The sequence below is a fragment of the Sinocyclocheilus rhinocerous genome, unplaced genomic scaffold, assembly GCF_001515625.1.
Source record: "Sinocyclocheilus rhinocerous isolate Xijiao unplaced genomic scaffold, SAMN03320098_v1.1 scaffold3201, whole genome shotgun sequence".
Classification (NCBI taxonomy): Eukaryota; Metazoa; Chordata; class Actinopteri; order Cypriniformes; family Cyprinidae; genus Sinocyclocheilus; species Sinocyclocheilus rhinocerous.
Genome location: NW_015662182.1, coordinates 577,943 through 594,180, shown reverse-complemented (window position 1 = coordinate 594,180; position 16,238 = coordinate 577,943). Strand labels below are relative to the sequence as shown.

At 35.2% G+C, this 16,238-nt stretch overlaps 1 protein-coding gene across 4 annotated transcripts in view; it reads right to left on the bottom strand.

Moving 5' to 3' along the window:
• LOC107727960 (serine-rich coiled-coil domain-containing protein 2-like) overlaps positions 1 to 16,238 on the bottom strand; it is a 69,333-nt gene that overhangs the window by 28,876 nt on the left and 24,219 nt on the right. For all 4 annotated transcript variants that reach the window (XM_016538004.1, XM_016538005.1, XM_016538006.1 and 1 more), the window contains exons 4-5: positions 2,076 to 2,175; positions 679 to 790 (exon numbers count right to left, since the gene is read on the bottom strand). In XM_016538004.1, the coding sequence (XP_016393490.1) occupies positions 679 to 790; positions 2,076 to 2,175 (212 nt within the window). The remainder of the gene's footprint in view (positions 1 to 678; positions 791 to 2,075; positions 2,176 to 16,238) is intronic.

The window sequence follows — 16,238 nt, the reverse complement described above, 5'->3', positions numbered from 1 at the left end:
ACTTTTTTACTCTTACTTGAGTCATATTATTTTTCAGTACTTTTACTTGTACTCAAGTAAATTATTCCTTAAGTAGCAATATTTTTACTTAAGTACAATTTCTTAGTACTCTTTCCACCACTAATTATATTATATTATATTATTGTCACACTTCTCGGGAGGCAAGGAGCGAGGAACGAGGAAACATGGAGATACTTCAATTCACAGTCTTTAATGATCACACGGGGAACGTAGGAGACACTGGAACACAAGGAATGACGTTTGAGGACCGACAAACACTAACTGAAAGGACTGGGGCTTTTAATCACTAGGTGATTGGGAAAACACAGGTGCAAGGAATGACTAATTAAAGGGAACACGGCACACCTGGGGAGGGAAAACACAACACAAAGAGTCCAGGGGCGTGACACACTTAGTGTAAATAGACACTGTGATTTTTTTTTTTATTCCCAACGGTTAAACAGTTATTAAACACTAAACACTAGATTTTGCACCAATAAAAAAAAGGTGTAAAGTTGACCAGATTTTATGCTAAACACATTAGTCCAGCTCTGTGGGACTAAGGGTAGCACTAACCTGAAAAATATGACAATGTATTGCTCTTACACACTGCAATGAGCACTGACAAAATTTACAATAATTTCACCAAATGTCAAAATGCATGAACAAAAAGGTCACCTGTTTTCACAGCGGAACTGATTATGCCTGCCCCAGTATTGCTGTCGTCTCCTCCTCTGAGTTGGCCAGCCGTCTTTTTCAGAGCATTCATAAGGTGATGTCCCATCAGTGTCTACAACAGATAAGTATATCAATAACTAGTTTGTGAGAGTTTTTGTGAAGTTGCTTACTGGCCCATGTCAAACTCCCCTGTCTATGATATTCAGGTCTCTAAATATGTATTGTGTCCTTCCTGTAATACAAGTCTAAGGAATTTATTTGACTGTTTTATCATTAACCAAGTAAAAGTCTACAGCAGGATAAATAAGGCATTCTGTAAGGAAATACTGTACTGTATGGCATTCACTGGGTCAAACTATCAATGGTACAGACATAATTTTATATAATTTATTAGCTTAAAAATAACCTTACAGTTCAGCCCTCAAGTTGTTCCAAACCTGTATGCATTTCTTCCTCTTCCACTATATTCTATGTATAATCGTTTTCTTAAATTCATTTTAAACTTCTTAAATCAATTGTTTTAATCATTTTCAATGTTTTTAAATTCCTTGTTTTATTGTTGTGATTTTTTTTTTTTCTTTTCTTTTATGTAAAGCACTTTGAATTACCATTGTGTATGAAATGTGCTATACAAATAAACTTGCCTTGCCTTGCCTTGCCTCTGCTAAATACAAAGAAATATTTTCTTAAAAAATGTTTAACAAAACAGTTGATGATCCCCACTGACCTCCATTGTTTTGTTTTGTTTTCATATAATAGAAGTCAATGGGAACCATTAACTGTTTGGTCACACATATTCTTCGAAATATCTTCTTTTATGTTCTTCTTTTATGAAATGCATACAGGTTTGGAACAAATTGAGGGTGAGTAAATGACAGATTTTTTTTCATTTCTGGCTAAACTATCCCTTTAAGGAGAAAATAAGGACAGATCCACAAGTGAACACAAGTGAATTTATACTCCTACACAGACAGAACTTCTGTCAGCTCTGTATTCATTGTTCAGATACTGCAGAAAAAAGGCTCTAGTAAAAGCTCACAACTCAGCCTGATATCTAAAACTCCACTCGAGAATGACATCAAACTCTGTCTCTCCCTCATATAAAGATATCACAGTGATGGCATATAGCGGTGTATGGTACGGTATTATAAATCATCATAATCTTAAAAGCTATAACCACAAATAAGTAAATATTACAATGCATTAAAAATTTTGTTATGATTAATCATGAGATGATACAACATATTAAGTTTTTCACTGCTTCACATAAGTTTTAAAAAAAAATACATATTATGCATTCATTATAATGCCCTAAGAATACCCTTATAATGTATTATAAATACGGGCTTCATAGAAAGTGTTACCGAATGTTTTGCTGAGTTTATATCATCACTCACCGCTGTGTAAGGATGCATCTTCAGACAAGTCCAAATCCAACATGAGGTCATCTTCCTCCAGGTCACATGACTCCACATTCTCCAGGTTGTTGAGAATGTCCTTAAATGTAATATGTAAGAAGAGAGTTAAGCCAGGATCTTTGCTATCTATCCTATATGACAGCAGACCTCAGTTCAACAATTTCAAACAAGTTTTTGTAAAGAGGCAGGTTAAATTCTTTAAGACAAATGTCTTATATTTGAGAAAATTATTCTCTACTTCAGTATGAAAAAAAAGTGGGATTTTTTTCTTTTTAATTCCCAGAGCTGCAACACAAACTATTTCAGTGTGGAATCACATACAACAAAAGTAAAAACCGAAAAAACTTCTGTCTTTTAGAGATAGGTTTTTACAAACATTTTGCAAATGCATATGTGACAGTTTGCACTTCCTTCAACCCTAAACCATCCTTTAAACATAGAAACGAAAACACCATCAAATCGCTTTCAGGAATAGGGGTGTAGAAGATGCCCTTTAGCGAAAAGGAGAAGAGCAAACAAATTTAAAAGATAAGGATGGGTAATTTCAGGATGAGAAGGCAATGGGCAGAGTAGACTTCTCTGAAGGAGGAAGGAAGACAACTGATGCGTATTCAAGCAAGGAACAGTTCTCATATGGTGGACCTCTGTTAACTGACTTTTCCCCATGACTGGCTATCTACTCACGGCATGACAATAGAGGCATACTCAGAGGGGAACAGCCGATTTCGAAAACGGTGCAGGATAAAATGAGAGGTTTCTTGGAGTAGGCTGACTGTTTTTTGGTTCATTGAAAAATGTTGACAAAGCAATAAATGCCACCAAGGACCAAAGTCAACAAGCGGCTTGACTTTAATTCTTTGTTTTATAGTCTTGGCCAGTGAAATACAGCTGTATCACTGTCTGATGATATTATGCTACGTATTGTTAATCACTGGCACCTGAGTAACAGCGGTGTATGTATTTCATTAACCTACATACTGTTCATTTTGAGGTAATCAGACTTCACAGTCACACAGCCTATACAGTAAATAGGCGATTAAAGTGTGAGAATTAAACTGTGCAAGTCAATAAACGTGTGCAGCTCTGATAAAACTTTTGCATGACCACTTGCGCATACACAGATCAAGGCACCACCGCTGTGCTTTAAGTGTGAATCACACAAGTTACTGTAAATGTAAATTTCACTTCAGACGTACTGCACAACTGAGAGGATGAAAGCTTGCATTTTGCTCTACTGTATTTTTTTGCCCATAGCTTTAAAAAAAAAAAAAAAATACCACTTTCAATATTGGATCTTTTCAACTTGGTATAACATTCCATACACAATTATGCATACATACAGTGGGGTTCATTAGAATCACACTGGAGATGTTATTTATTTAAAATATATGATCATGAAAATAAACAAACCTTTAGGATTTTGAAAGTGTAATACAATAGACATTTTGACAGTTTAATAGATATTTTATGAAAGATTCTGCACTGTTATTAATCAAATCAGTGAGTCATCGGTGTGTCTTTGGGTGCGTCTCAATCAACTCCCTAGTTCAGTAGTCAGGGCACTAATCAGGGAGTCGGCCATTTTAAAGGCTGTTTCAGTGGCAAAATCCTTCGAGTGCACTGGAACGATTGCTCCCTAAAGAAATCCCACAATGCACCGCAAAAACCAGGGAGCATCGATGCTCCCTATGGTCCCTTACCGGAAATTATGTCACATTTCTGAAGCACGAAACATAGAACGCATGAGTCAACTCAATATATATAATGACATATGATAGAAGATTTGAAATGACAAACCTTTTTTTTTTTTTGTATTCCTGTGATTTGGGTGTCTCAGAGCTGCTCCACATGAACACCATCTTTGCATGCCACTTATAATGTGTATTTGGGGAACACAACACACATAATAATAATAATAATTATTATTATTATTATTATTATCAGTAAAAGAGGTTGGTTCTTGTAAAAATTGAACAGGTGTGAACACCCATAAAAAGCTACTATTTCCAATGGCATCAAAGTGTGGTCTCTTTGTTCTTTTTGCCTGGATGTTTCAGCAACAGCAGCATAAGACATTTTCTTATGAGATTAAGTGTTTATCATATCACAATAACAATATATGACAAAATAATCTTAATATATTTTGGAACTTTTGTGTCACCCATATTGTAAATAAAAACAATCAAAATAAAATACATACTGAAATACGCACATAATTTTGTATTAATATTTTGTTTTCCTGCATGTCATATTACCATTAACCAACATTTGAGAACCATTAACATTTGAATGTGTTGTTAAATTATTGAAATTTAAATACTTAAAATCTAAGGGGGTAATTCAAGAAAATATTTAATGTCAAAAGGGGTTTAGCTGACAAAAAAAGTTTAGGAACTTCTGATATAGGTGATAGGGAGCAATTCAGAAAGTGTAAATATGTTTTCCATTGGGGTGAATTAATTAGTTTTCACTTACAATCAATATCACACTCGCAGTAGTGTATAATGGCTCTATATCAGCATGCGACCTCAGGCCACAGGTAATCATAGCCGTGCTGAGCCAGATCACACTCCTACTCATGTGATATTGCTCATTTAAAGCGTTATGGAGCAGGTCAAACTGATAGACAGCCTTGACAAACAGCACTGACAAGAAGAGGAGATGATAATGGTGCCATGCACCAACATAAATTCTTCATAGAAGAATTCTTTATAGAGTTTATATTATAACCATTACTAAAAATTTATTACATAAATAGTATAGTTTCATAATAAATCTAATAGGGGCAATCTATTTGACTTATGTAAAACTGGTATGATACTTTTTTTTGTTTGTTTGTTTTTAAGTAGGCTGACAGCTAAAAAAAAAAAAAAAAAACTTTTCCAGAGTCTGCTGGTTCAGCAGCGGAGACTCCTATAGTATTTTCCAGATGGAAGAGGAGTGAAGAGTTTATGGTTTATCTGAGTAGCAAACTCATTTCAGTCTGTGTGCTAAAATCGATGGCCATACAGTAGGGGTGTGACGAGATCTCGTGGCACGAGATCTCGCGAGACCCAATGTGTCTCGCAAGATCTGACTGGTCTCGCGAGAACGGAAACGCATTATTTTTTAAGGAATAATCACACAAAACGTTTTTTCCATGTTTTAATTTTAATAGTAAATCCCCTGTTTGCCAAAAAATCTTGTTTGCTTAATTTTCAATAATTAAAAGATAAATGATAAATTAAATTAAATTAAATTAAATTAATGTTTTATGCCTTCATTTGATAACCAGAAAAAATGTAAATATACAACACAGAATTTCTGAGGGGGAAAAAATTAATAAGGCTACTTTAAGAAAAAAATGAATAAATTAAGTTGTTTTATGCATTCAAATAATTAGACATGCTAAACAGAGTTTGGTAACAATAAAAAATATAAATAATATGGTGAGAAAAAATTAAACATTTCATAGGGCCCTAAACATGTAATTTTTGCTAAACTTTCTAAACTTTTGCTTAAGTTTCATGATTTTAATTAATAAGAATAAAATACTATTTTTCCCTATATATTTCATCATTGAGGATTTCTTTAAAAAAGTCTAAAAATCTCGTCTCGTCTCGTTCTCGTAAACCCAGACTCATGTCTCGTCTCGTCTCGTGGGATTAGTGTCTCGTCACACCCCTACTATACAGCCATTACACACTCTTGCTCTTGTGATATTGCTTTATTACAATGAGCGATGCTAGGCACTATCATTTTTACATTTCTGCTGTAAGAAACATGGCCTTAACAGTAACAAATATCTAGCCAAGATACATATCACAGGCTATTGACTGGACCAAGGTTTTATGATAACTCATGAAAAGAAAAGGGGGGAGAGGCAAATATAGTTTCAAACAAGGTCTAGCAAATGCTAGCCTAACTTATCAGTAAGAACAAATGCAAGAAAAGAAAATCTGACCTTGGCAGCAGAAACTAAATAAAAATGTATTTGGGAGTGATCATTATTTGCAGTCTCTCTTTTCTCTAGCTCTCAGAGCAGCCTCTTTTTCCTCTGCCCAAGACATAGGGAGTGCTCCTGAATGAGCTTTACTGTCTGCTCCATTTTTTGCCTTTCTCTCCCATCAGACAGTAATTTGCTATTTCATGGTGCTTTTTTTCATTAAGACAACAAAAGACCATTTCTTATACAGCCTCTAAGCCTTCACAAAATGGAGCTACAGCCTTTCAAACATGGCCCAGATTTGTCCGGCTCTATTCAAACATATATACAATTACCTTGCTCGCTGCTTACACCAAGGAAGTTTGCTTTTCAGGGCTTGCTTTTTGATAAATAAATCATTTATTTGTCTCACCAACCAGTAAGATATGAAATACTATATGCTTCAAAATCAAAATGAATGCAAAAATTTAGAAATGAAAAAGAAACTGTATCTAATTGTAATTAAGAATATATCTAATAGGGGTGTAACGGTACATCACAATCATGTGATCTGTAGAGCACCGACCGTTTTCTTCCACGTGCACGGGTGTTATGAGTCAGAACGCGTTCACTCTCTAGTCTAGATCTTCCGTATTAAAAAAAATCGAGTTAAATATTTTTCTACACATTAAATATGAAATCAAATAGACATATGATTATGACAATATATTTTCTGTATGTGTATGCAGCTCATGGTATTTTTTATAGCAATAAAGTTTATGACAAATATTAGCAGTGTAGCGTTATTAAATATACAAAGAGTGCATGTGTCTGCTTATTATAGAATAAAAATCGACTATAGATCACAATCAGAAGTTATTACAAGCACTCGATGATGGTTTAAAGTGGGTAAGCAAATACATTAATAATTACATACATTTTCAAGTATAGCTTGATGCTAATTGTACTTCTAATTATATTTTAGGATGTAGCCTATTCTTGTAAGCATTATAGATAGTTTGTGTTTCTGGTGTAGAACCAAACTTTGTTTATCTTAATTTAGTATTTTAGTAAATTTAGTAAATTAGTAATTTAATTTGATGTTAAATCCATATACGAGAGACATATCTGAGGAAAAATGCATTGTTGGTCGGCGCCACCTAGTGTGCAGGCGTGAATTAGCAGAAGGCGAACAATCGTTTCGCGCTCGGTGTGAAAGCACCGTTCGTCAGCGATTCGCCTCGCTTTCTCGCATCGCGCTCAGTGTGGAAAGGCCTTAAGTTTGGGCTCTGTTGTTAACTGTAACCTTATAGTAGGCCTATGGTAAAAGGGCTCACTATAGTTTAGACTCAAGAGCATAAACCGAGGTAGATTTTTATCTCTAAGAAATTTTTTATTATAACTGAGTTTATTTAAAGAAAGAGCCATTTGTTCACCACTGTTTAATGAATATATATGGAACAAAATACGGACAATGGAAATAAGTTAAATAGTGTTATTTTGCATTTGATTACCTTTTTTAATTTGTTCATTTAATTTCAATTTGTATATTCATTTCTGACATTCATTTCTCTTTCAAAAAATCCTTTCCATTGTATTTTTATAATCCAAGCCTTTCTTGAAATACTTCAAGAAAGGAATGTGTTCAAAAGCATTAGTTTTTGCTGGGGAATCTACATTAGTATCAAGAATTGTAAAACTGTGTATCAATTTTGAAATTTTTGTATTGTAATGATGGCAATTTAAGATGATAGTGTTTTGAAAGATGGTAACTTGTTTCTAACTGAGCTGGTGCAATGTGGTAGACTACCATACTACCATACATGTGCTAGAATACCAACTTATGGTCATTTAACCATCCTATTTGCATAAATCCTTTAGTGAACTGGATGTCACCCCAAGAGTCTTCACAACAGGCCCTTATGTGAGAAAAAAGTGAGAAACACATCTCCTAAACCTTCCTGTTGGATTTCTTGATATTGGTGTGCTTTTGAACAATTTCTGAAGTAGTTATACTGTTACGAGTCCCAGCAGCAAAGCGGAACAAAGCAGAAAATATTGCACAGCTGAAAGATTACCACAGAGAAGGGGGAAAAGGGTTTTGAGAAGTAGATTTTAGAAGCAGAGGGAGTAGAAGAGAAAGTCACTAATCAGTATTTCAGAGGGATTCTTGTGTCAGTGGCGTGTGACCGTCTGAACACACTGTATTGAAAATCTGTAGCACTCTAGGCAGTAGTTATAGGGAGGGAGACAAAAAAAAGCAAAGCCGTGTAAAAAAAAACAAAAAAACAAAACAAAGTTGACTTAATGTCTGTTGGATTTAGTTCATCTGTTTTTTTGTTAGAATTTTGCACCAAACAGTCAGCAAATTAATGAAGGACAGAACCTCAAGTAAACAGAACCTTCCTTGTGACAAGGTCTATTGGTTTACAATTACAAGGGATTGCTATGACTGCAAAACTCTTAATTAAAGCACTAGCTCATTTGAAAATAATTTACTGTACTTACTTGTTCCAAAAGTGTATAGCTTTTTTATTTCTTAATTTGGAAGAATTGTACTGTTTGCTCTTGTCCATGCAATTATAATGAATGGGTACATTTTTATAGCAATAAAGGATGTTTATGACAAATATTAGCAGTGTAGCGTTATTAAATATACAAAGAGTGCATGTGTCTGCTTATTATAGAATAAAAATCGACTATAGATCACAATCAGAAGTTATTACAAGCACTCGATGATGGTTTAAAGTGGGTAAGCAAATACATTAATAATTACATACATTTTCAAGTATAGCTTGATGCTAATTGTACTTCTAATTATATTTTAGGATGTAGCCTATTCTTGTAAGCATTATAGATAGTTTGTGTTTCTGGTGTAGAACCAAACTTTGTTTATCTTAATTTAGTATTTTAGTAAATTTAGTAAATTAGTAATTTAATTTGATGTTAAATCCATATACGAGAGACATATCTGAGGAAAAATGCATTGTTGGTCGGCGCCACCTAGTGTGCAGGCGTGAATTAGCAGAAGGCGAACAATCGTTTCGCGCTCGGTGTGAAAGCACCGTTCGTCAGCGATTCGCCTCGCTTTCTCGCATCGCGCTCAGTGTGGAAAGGCCTTAAGTTTGGGCTCTGTTGTTAACTGTAACCTTATAGTAGGCCTATGGTAAAAGGGCTCACTATAGTTTAGACTCAAGAGCATAAACCGAGGTAGATTTTTATCTCTAAGAAATTTTTAATTATAACTGAGTTTATTTAAAGAAAGAGCCATTTGTTCAGTAAACCACTGTTTAATGAATATATATGGAACAGAATACGGACAATGGAAATAAGTTAAATAGTGTTATTTTGCATTTGATTACCTTTTTTAATTTGTTCATTTAATTTCAATTTGTATATTCATTTCTGACATTCATTTCTCTTTCAAAAAATCCTTTCCATTGTATTTTTATAATCCAAGCCTTTCTTGAAATACTTCAAGAAAGGAATGTGTTCAAAAGCATTAGTTTTTGCTGGGGAATCTACATTAGTATCAAGAATTGTAAAACTGTGTATCAATTTTGAAATTTTTGTATTGTAATGATGGCAATTTAAGATGATAGTGTTTTGAAAGATGGTAACTTGTTTCTAACTGAGCTGGTGCAATGTGGTAGACTACCATACTACCATACATGTGCTAGAATACCAACTTATGGTCATTTAACCATCCTATTTGCATAAATCCTTTAGTGAACTGGATGTCACCCCAAGAGTCTTCACAACAGGCCCTTATGTGACAGTTAAGGTTTGCATGAGAAACACATCTCCTAAACCTTCCTGTTGGATTTCTTGATATTGGTGTGCTTTTTAACAATTTCTGAAGTAGTTATACTGTTACGAGTCCCAGCAGCAAAGCGGAACAAAGCAGAAAATATTGCACAGACCATACATGTGCTAGAATACCAACTTATGGTCATTTAACCATCCTATTTGCATAAATCCTTTAGTGAACTGGATGTCACCCCAAGAGTCTTCACAACAGGCCCTTATGTGAGAAAAAAGTGAGAAACACATCTCCTAAACCTTCCTGTTGGATTTCTTGATATTGGTGTGCTTTTGAACAATTTCTGAAGTAGTTATACTGTTACGAGTCCCAGCAGCAAAGCGGAACAAAGCAGAAAATATTGCACAGCTGAAAGATTACCACAGAGAAGGGGGAAAAGGGTTTTGAGAAGTAGATTTTAGAAGCAGAGGGAGTAGAAGAGAAAGTCACTAATCAGTATTTCAGAGGGATTCTTGTGTCAGTGGCGTGTGACCGTCTGAACACACTGTATTGAAAATCTGTAGCACTCTAGGCAGTAGTTATAGGGAGGGAGACAAAAAAAAGCAAAGCCGTGTAAAAAAAAACAAAAAAACAAAACAAAGTTGACTTAATGTCTGTTGGATTTAGTTCATCTGTTTTTTTGTTAGAATTTTGCACCAAACAGTCAGCAAATTAATGAAGGACAGAACCTCAAGTAAACAGAACCTTCCTTGTGACAAGGTCTATTGGTTTACAATTACAAGGGATTGCTATGACTGCAAAACTCTTAATTAAAGCACTAGCTCATTTGAAAATAATTTACTGTACTTACTTGTTCCAAAAGTGTATAGCTTTTTTATTTCTTAATTTGGAAGAATTGTACTGTTTGCTCTTGTCCATGCAATTATAATGAATGGGTACTAACACTTCATGTTTCATAAAAGCACAATGAAAGTATTATTATAGTCTATACAACTCTATACAATAAATTTAAATAGGGCATAATGTACATCAGCCGGTCATTATTGCAAAGACAGGGTGAATAAGGTCTTGTATCACCGTGAAGGTTTAAAAAATTGGTTTTGTAACTACTAATATAATTCAGCTTTTCAAAGGCAATGTGCCTTTTTGTGTTCCTGTTGTCCCATGGAGTGGCATTTCAAATTTTTTTTTTTTTGATGATGATGATGATGATGGAGGTGGGCACAATGTGGTAAACAGCAGGGTTGGAGAAATCCTGTGAAACTAGTTCAGTGTACACCATGACAGCTCTGCTGGGGCGGCACCCTGTTGTGATGCCCTAGGCAGCTGCAGATATCGCCTATGGCAATGCCTGTTGTTCTTCCATGCAACACAAAGAGAGAAGTCATGGAGGTCATTCACACTGCTCTTTTCCATAAAATAGATGCAAACTGGGACTAAGGCTGTCAGGCTCTAAAAATTACCATTTCAAATATGGGTTTGGAATGACATGAGAATGATAGCGTTTTCACTTTGTTAATTCCATTAACGAAAAAAATCATTCTCTCTGCATTGTCTTCATAAAGTTTGGCACATCCTCCGTATTTGCTGTATTTATAGGGAGTGTTACTAAGTCTAAGTTAAATTGTTGCTTATCGGAACTTGTGAAATTACTGTACAATGCACAGTGCCCTTTGTTCAGCTCTGTAAGGTCCCTAATGCCCCGTAAATATTGATAATCTAGCACTGTTCCAGAGGCTGGTATTTCTTTAAGCCTTATCTTATTGAGTCAAAGCAACTCATCCAAAGCAACTTAAAAGCTGACCTTGTTTTACTAGCTAATGAACAAGCCAGAAAAACCTCACAATGGAAGAAACAGTCCAGCCCTAAAGAAAAAAAGACCCAAATACAGTAGATGACTTAAAAATGACTTTTGCACCTTAAAGATGACTTTTCCGCCTGTAAACAGAATTGCGTTCACATTTCTGCCCTCTCTCCAATTTTAAAAGGACATCAAGTAGGTCTAAGTTGGTCTAATATATGTTTTTTATATATATATATATAATGTAGATTCCCGCACCAAATGAGAATCATTAAAATTCCCAAATACATTTAGAAACAAATGTTGTGTTAAAGATTGTGTTTTGTTCAAGTTAATTAAATCAACAGTTTTTCGTTAGAATAAAGAGAAAGTAAAAGAATGGTATTTGGGACGCCCTCGGAATGTCACGACTGACCAATCAGAATCAAGTATTCCACAGAGCCATATAATAATATCATTTATTAAGTTCGGGTATAGAGGTAATCATTACATTTATAATTAAACAATTATACTTAAAAACATTATAATATTCAAATTCAATTTAAAGTATTGGTTCTGCGAAGCCATATTAGCTTGTTATGGCATCACCTTCAAGCATATTAAGAAGCGTTTAGAATCTTTATTTTTTTATTAATTTTTTTCTGTATTTATGAACAAATTTTAATGACAGAATAAAAGTAAATAAAATTATTTTATTTATCAAAATAAATAAATATGGTAGAACCTTTCCTGAAGTGATTGTTTTGAACAAGTATTAACTTTTTTGATATTATGCAATACATATTACTTCAGCTACATTATTTGTATCATAACTGGAGGCCCCATGCTGATAAGCCTTTTGCCCTGAGTGTGGGGTAAAAGGCCCCCCTCGCCACCTCATACATGTAAATGACTTTTAAACCAATTGCTTTTATCATTTATTTTCTCACATTTTTTTTCTCCTAAAATCATGCAGAAGCAGTGAAAAGCTTCCTTAAAGGGATAGTTCACCCAAAAATGAAAATTTGATGTTTATCTGCTTACCCCCAGGGAATCCAAGATGTAGGTGACTTTGTTTCTTCAGTAGAACACAAACTGAGATTTTTTAACTCCAACCGTTGCAGTCTATCAGTCGTAATATAAATACTGTTCAGTTTCTTGCACAGACCGATCGTTTCGTGTCTTTAGACATCAATGTATCGTCACGAGCCGCAGTGTTTAATTTGGATTTGTCTGTGCATGTTTTTTTTTACTCTCATAGATTTTGTTACAATTGCCATGCATTATACGACTGATAGACTGCAACGGCTGGAGTTAAAAATCTCCGTTTGTGTTCTACTGAAGAAACAAAGTCACCTACATCTTGGATGCCCTGGGGGTAAGCAGATAAACATCAAATTTTCATTTTTGGGTGAACTATACCTTTAAGGCATGCTTTTTGCCCTGTTGTACCCTAAAACTTTTATACAATGGGAGAAAACTTACTTAGTTACACCTTTTGTACTGTTGTTTACAATTAAAATTCAATGCTGTAGCAAATTTGCAGATTCTTCTGGGAATGGTTATAGATTAGGTTTTGCCTTCAGGAAAAAAAAAAGAGAGAGAGAAACGTGTTATCTTAATGGATTCAGAGCCATAGTGTGGACCCTCAAGTGACGCTTGGCAGGGACAAACAACAGACTGGAGAACTAGGCAGATGCATCAAACTTCTAAACAGCCCAACTGACTATACAATGTTGAGAAAGTAGCAATGAAAGCCCATATGACAAGAGTGAAAGTCAGAAGAGACCAAAAGAGAGAATAAGAAAGCAAAAGAAAGAGTTATGTATTATGTATAATCTCAGTGTCTCTCTTGCAAACAACAATCTTGTAGAAATTCACCATGTTGGAAACACGCTGCACTCTACTGGAGCACTGTCTTATCTGACCTGTTAGTTATTTTACCTGTTCAGGTTTGTGGGGATCAGGTTTGCTGACTGTTAATTTGTTCCCCTTTTTTAACATTTATTAATTACAACAGCAATGTTTCCTATACGAAAATCAAAACATTTCTGGTTAATTTTCCCAGAAGATAAAGACCGTACATTTAAAATACATCCTCTATGAATTTATTTTGTCAACATTTATGACTACACTATCACATGGTTTCCAATAAATTAAGCTGGTTTGGCCACAATGTGTCTCCGACACATCACTCTGAAACAAATTTGCATGACTTTAATATCTTGCACTCAGCATAACCCAGAGAGCAGGTGCAGACACACAGCACACTGGGTCAACTGAACTGTCTGAAAAAATACTCATAAGCGGTGGGGAGGAAATCATCCTTTCTGACTCAGCCAATCAGAGGAGGAGTGCTGATATCTGAGAGTGACAGACGTTCTGGCAGAGAGAGGGAGCAGAACAGATTTCTCTCGCTTGGTTGCATACTGAGTCACTTCGGTGCCTTGGTTTAACATTTGACGCAGTGTGTGTGTGTGTGTGTGCTGTTTACTGTATTTGCTAATTAACTTCTGTTTGACCAAGGTTTCTCCAAAATGGATTGTTTCTTCAGATAAATTATAAGCCTATTTTGTTGAAATAGGATATTTGTGTCACAAAGAGCTGTTTACAAACATGCACGAAGACAAAGATGAGAGTTAAACACTCTTTAATAATCCGCACAGGGTAAATCCAACATAGAAACTGGCAATCCAACACAACCGCTTAATTGTGTTCATAATCATGCTCTTGAAAACTATTCAATGTTTAAAGAATCACTGAAACATACAAAACTGCCAGATTTTCTGTCAAGCTGCTTTTGAAAAGTACTATACAAATAAATGTTTTGTGTGGAAAAAAAAAAAATTTTGTATGAAATATGTATGAATTTAATTGAATTGAATATGGTAAATACAGTATTATTTTTTGATGGGCAGAAATTCTGATTAATAAGTCTACACACATTTTCCAGCCATTTGGAGACTACTGCATTGTTAATGTTATTGTTATAATATCTAAGATAAAGGCCCCAAAATTGCTAAATAAATAAATAATTTTTAACAGATTTTTTAAAATCAATTTTTATCAAACATCTACTGATTTAAAAGTAAAAGGTCTGCATCAGCCATACATTAGAGAAGTGGATACTGTCAGCTACTTACAACATCTTGGGATTTTTCATCCTAATTTACACCTTCACAGTGGCCACAACATTGAATTGTCATGAATTTGTCTGTATTTTATCACACATCTGATGAAATAACATGGCAGAGTGGTGAAGTGAAAGAGGTGACATCCAATTAATCTGTAATACGCAATGCACAGACGCACAGTGTCTGTATTGTCAGGGGAAAATTCAGGCAAAAATGAAAATTCTCTCATCATTTTTTCACCTTCATGCTTTACGCCAGGTTTCAGCATCAATGACATGACATCGACATCAAACCTGGCACAATGCAAACAAATATTTGACTCCTGTTGTGGAGGAGAACCAGTGAATAAGAAATTGAATTTGGGTCTATTCCTCCATATCGTATGAATTCTTAAGACTTAACAATAGTGCATGAGTCATACAAGCTCCTTTATGATACATTAATCTGCAAACCCCATTCCCCATTTTATTTTATGAAAAAGATCAGCTGCAAAACATTTTTCAAAAAAGTTCCTTGTGTGTTTCACAGAAAAAAAGAAACCCATACGTGTTTGGAACATCACAAGGGTGAGTAAAATAACTATCCCTGTTGGATGTTCTTATTAAAATGGAAGACGCTTTCTTCAGAGTGAATATTTGTGAGTTTCTGGTGTCCCCCTGTGGTCCTTAAAGGTACTACAGAAGCTGCATAGCACTACTTCAGCTGCTATGTTCTGCTGGTTATCTTTGGAAATGGATTTGAGGTTCATCAGACCAGAGGATTTTGTTTCCCACAGTCTGAGAGTCTTTCAGGTGCTTTTTTGCTCATTTTGAGGCTCTTGTCTGGCCACTCTGCCTCAAAGCCCAGATTGGCAAAGTGTTGCAGTACTCTTTCTGTAAGTTCACCAACCCACATTTCTACACATGATCTCAGGTTCTTGGTCACCTCACTTACCAAAGTCTTTTGCAGTGATCGCTCACTTTGGTGAGGAAGATTCCTGGTTGTTCCAAAATTCATTTCATTAAAAATTATGGAGGCCACTGTGCTCTTGGGAACCTTCAATGCAACAGAAATGTTTCAGTAGCCTTTCCCAGATCTGCGCCCCCAGATGGCTTGGTTTTTGCTCTGATATGTATTTTCAGCTGTTAGATCTTATATAGACAGGTATGTACCTTTCTAAATCATGTCCAGTTAGCAGAATTTGCCACAGGTGGACTTCACTGAGACAGTACAAAGAGCTCAAAGATGATCCAGAGAAATGCAATGCACCTGTGTTAAAGTTCAAGTGTTGAAGCACAGCTGAATACTTATGTCAATGTGATAGTTCAGTCATGTCTGTAACTTTAACAGCCCAGTTGTTTGGTGTTTAAAGAACAACTGTTCTAACGAATATGACTGCGTACACAAAGCATAGCAAGACTTCACCACCGAAGAACGATAGTGGGCAAAAATTGAAAATAAATGATAGGGACTGTCAAACACTTAGACGGACTGTGTCCAAACAGCATGGAACCACTGAAGCAAAAGTGAACGCAAACACCAATATTCACCTTGAAGACCCTGTTTCCATAAAAACGGACCA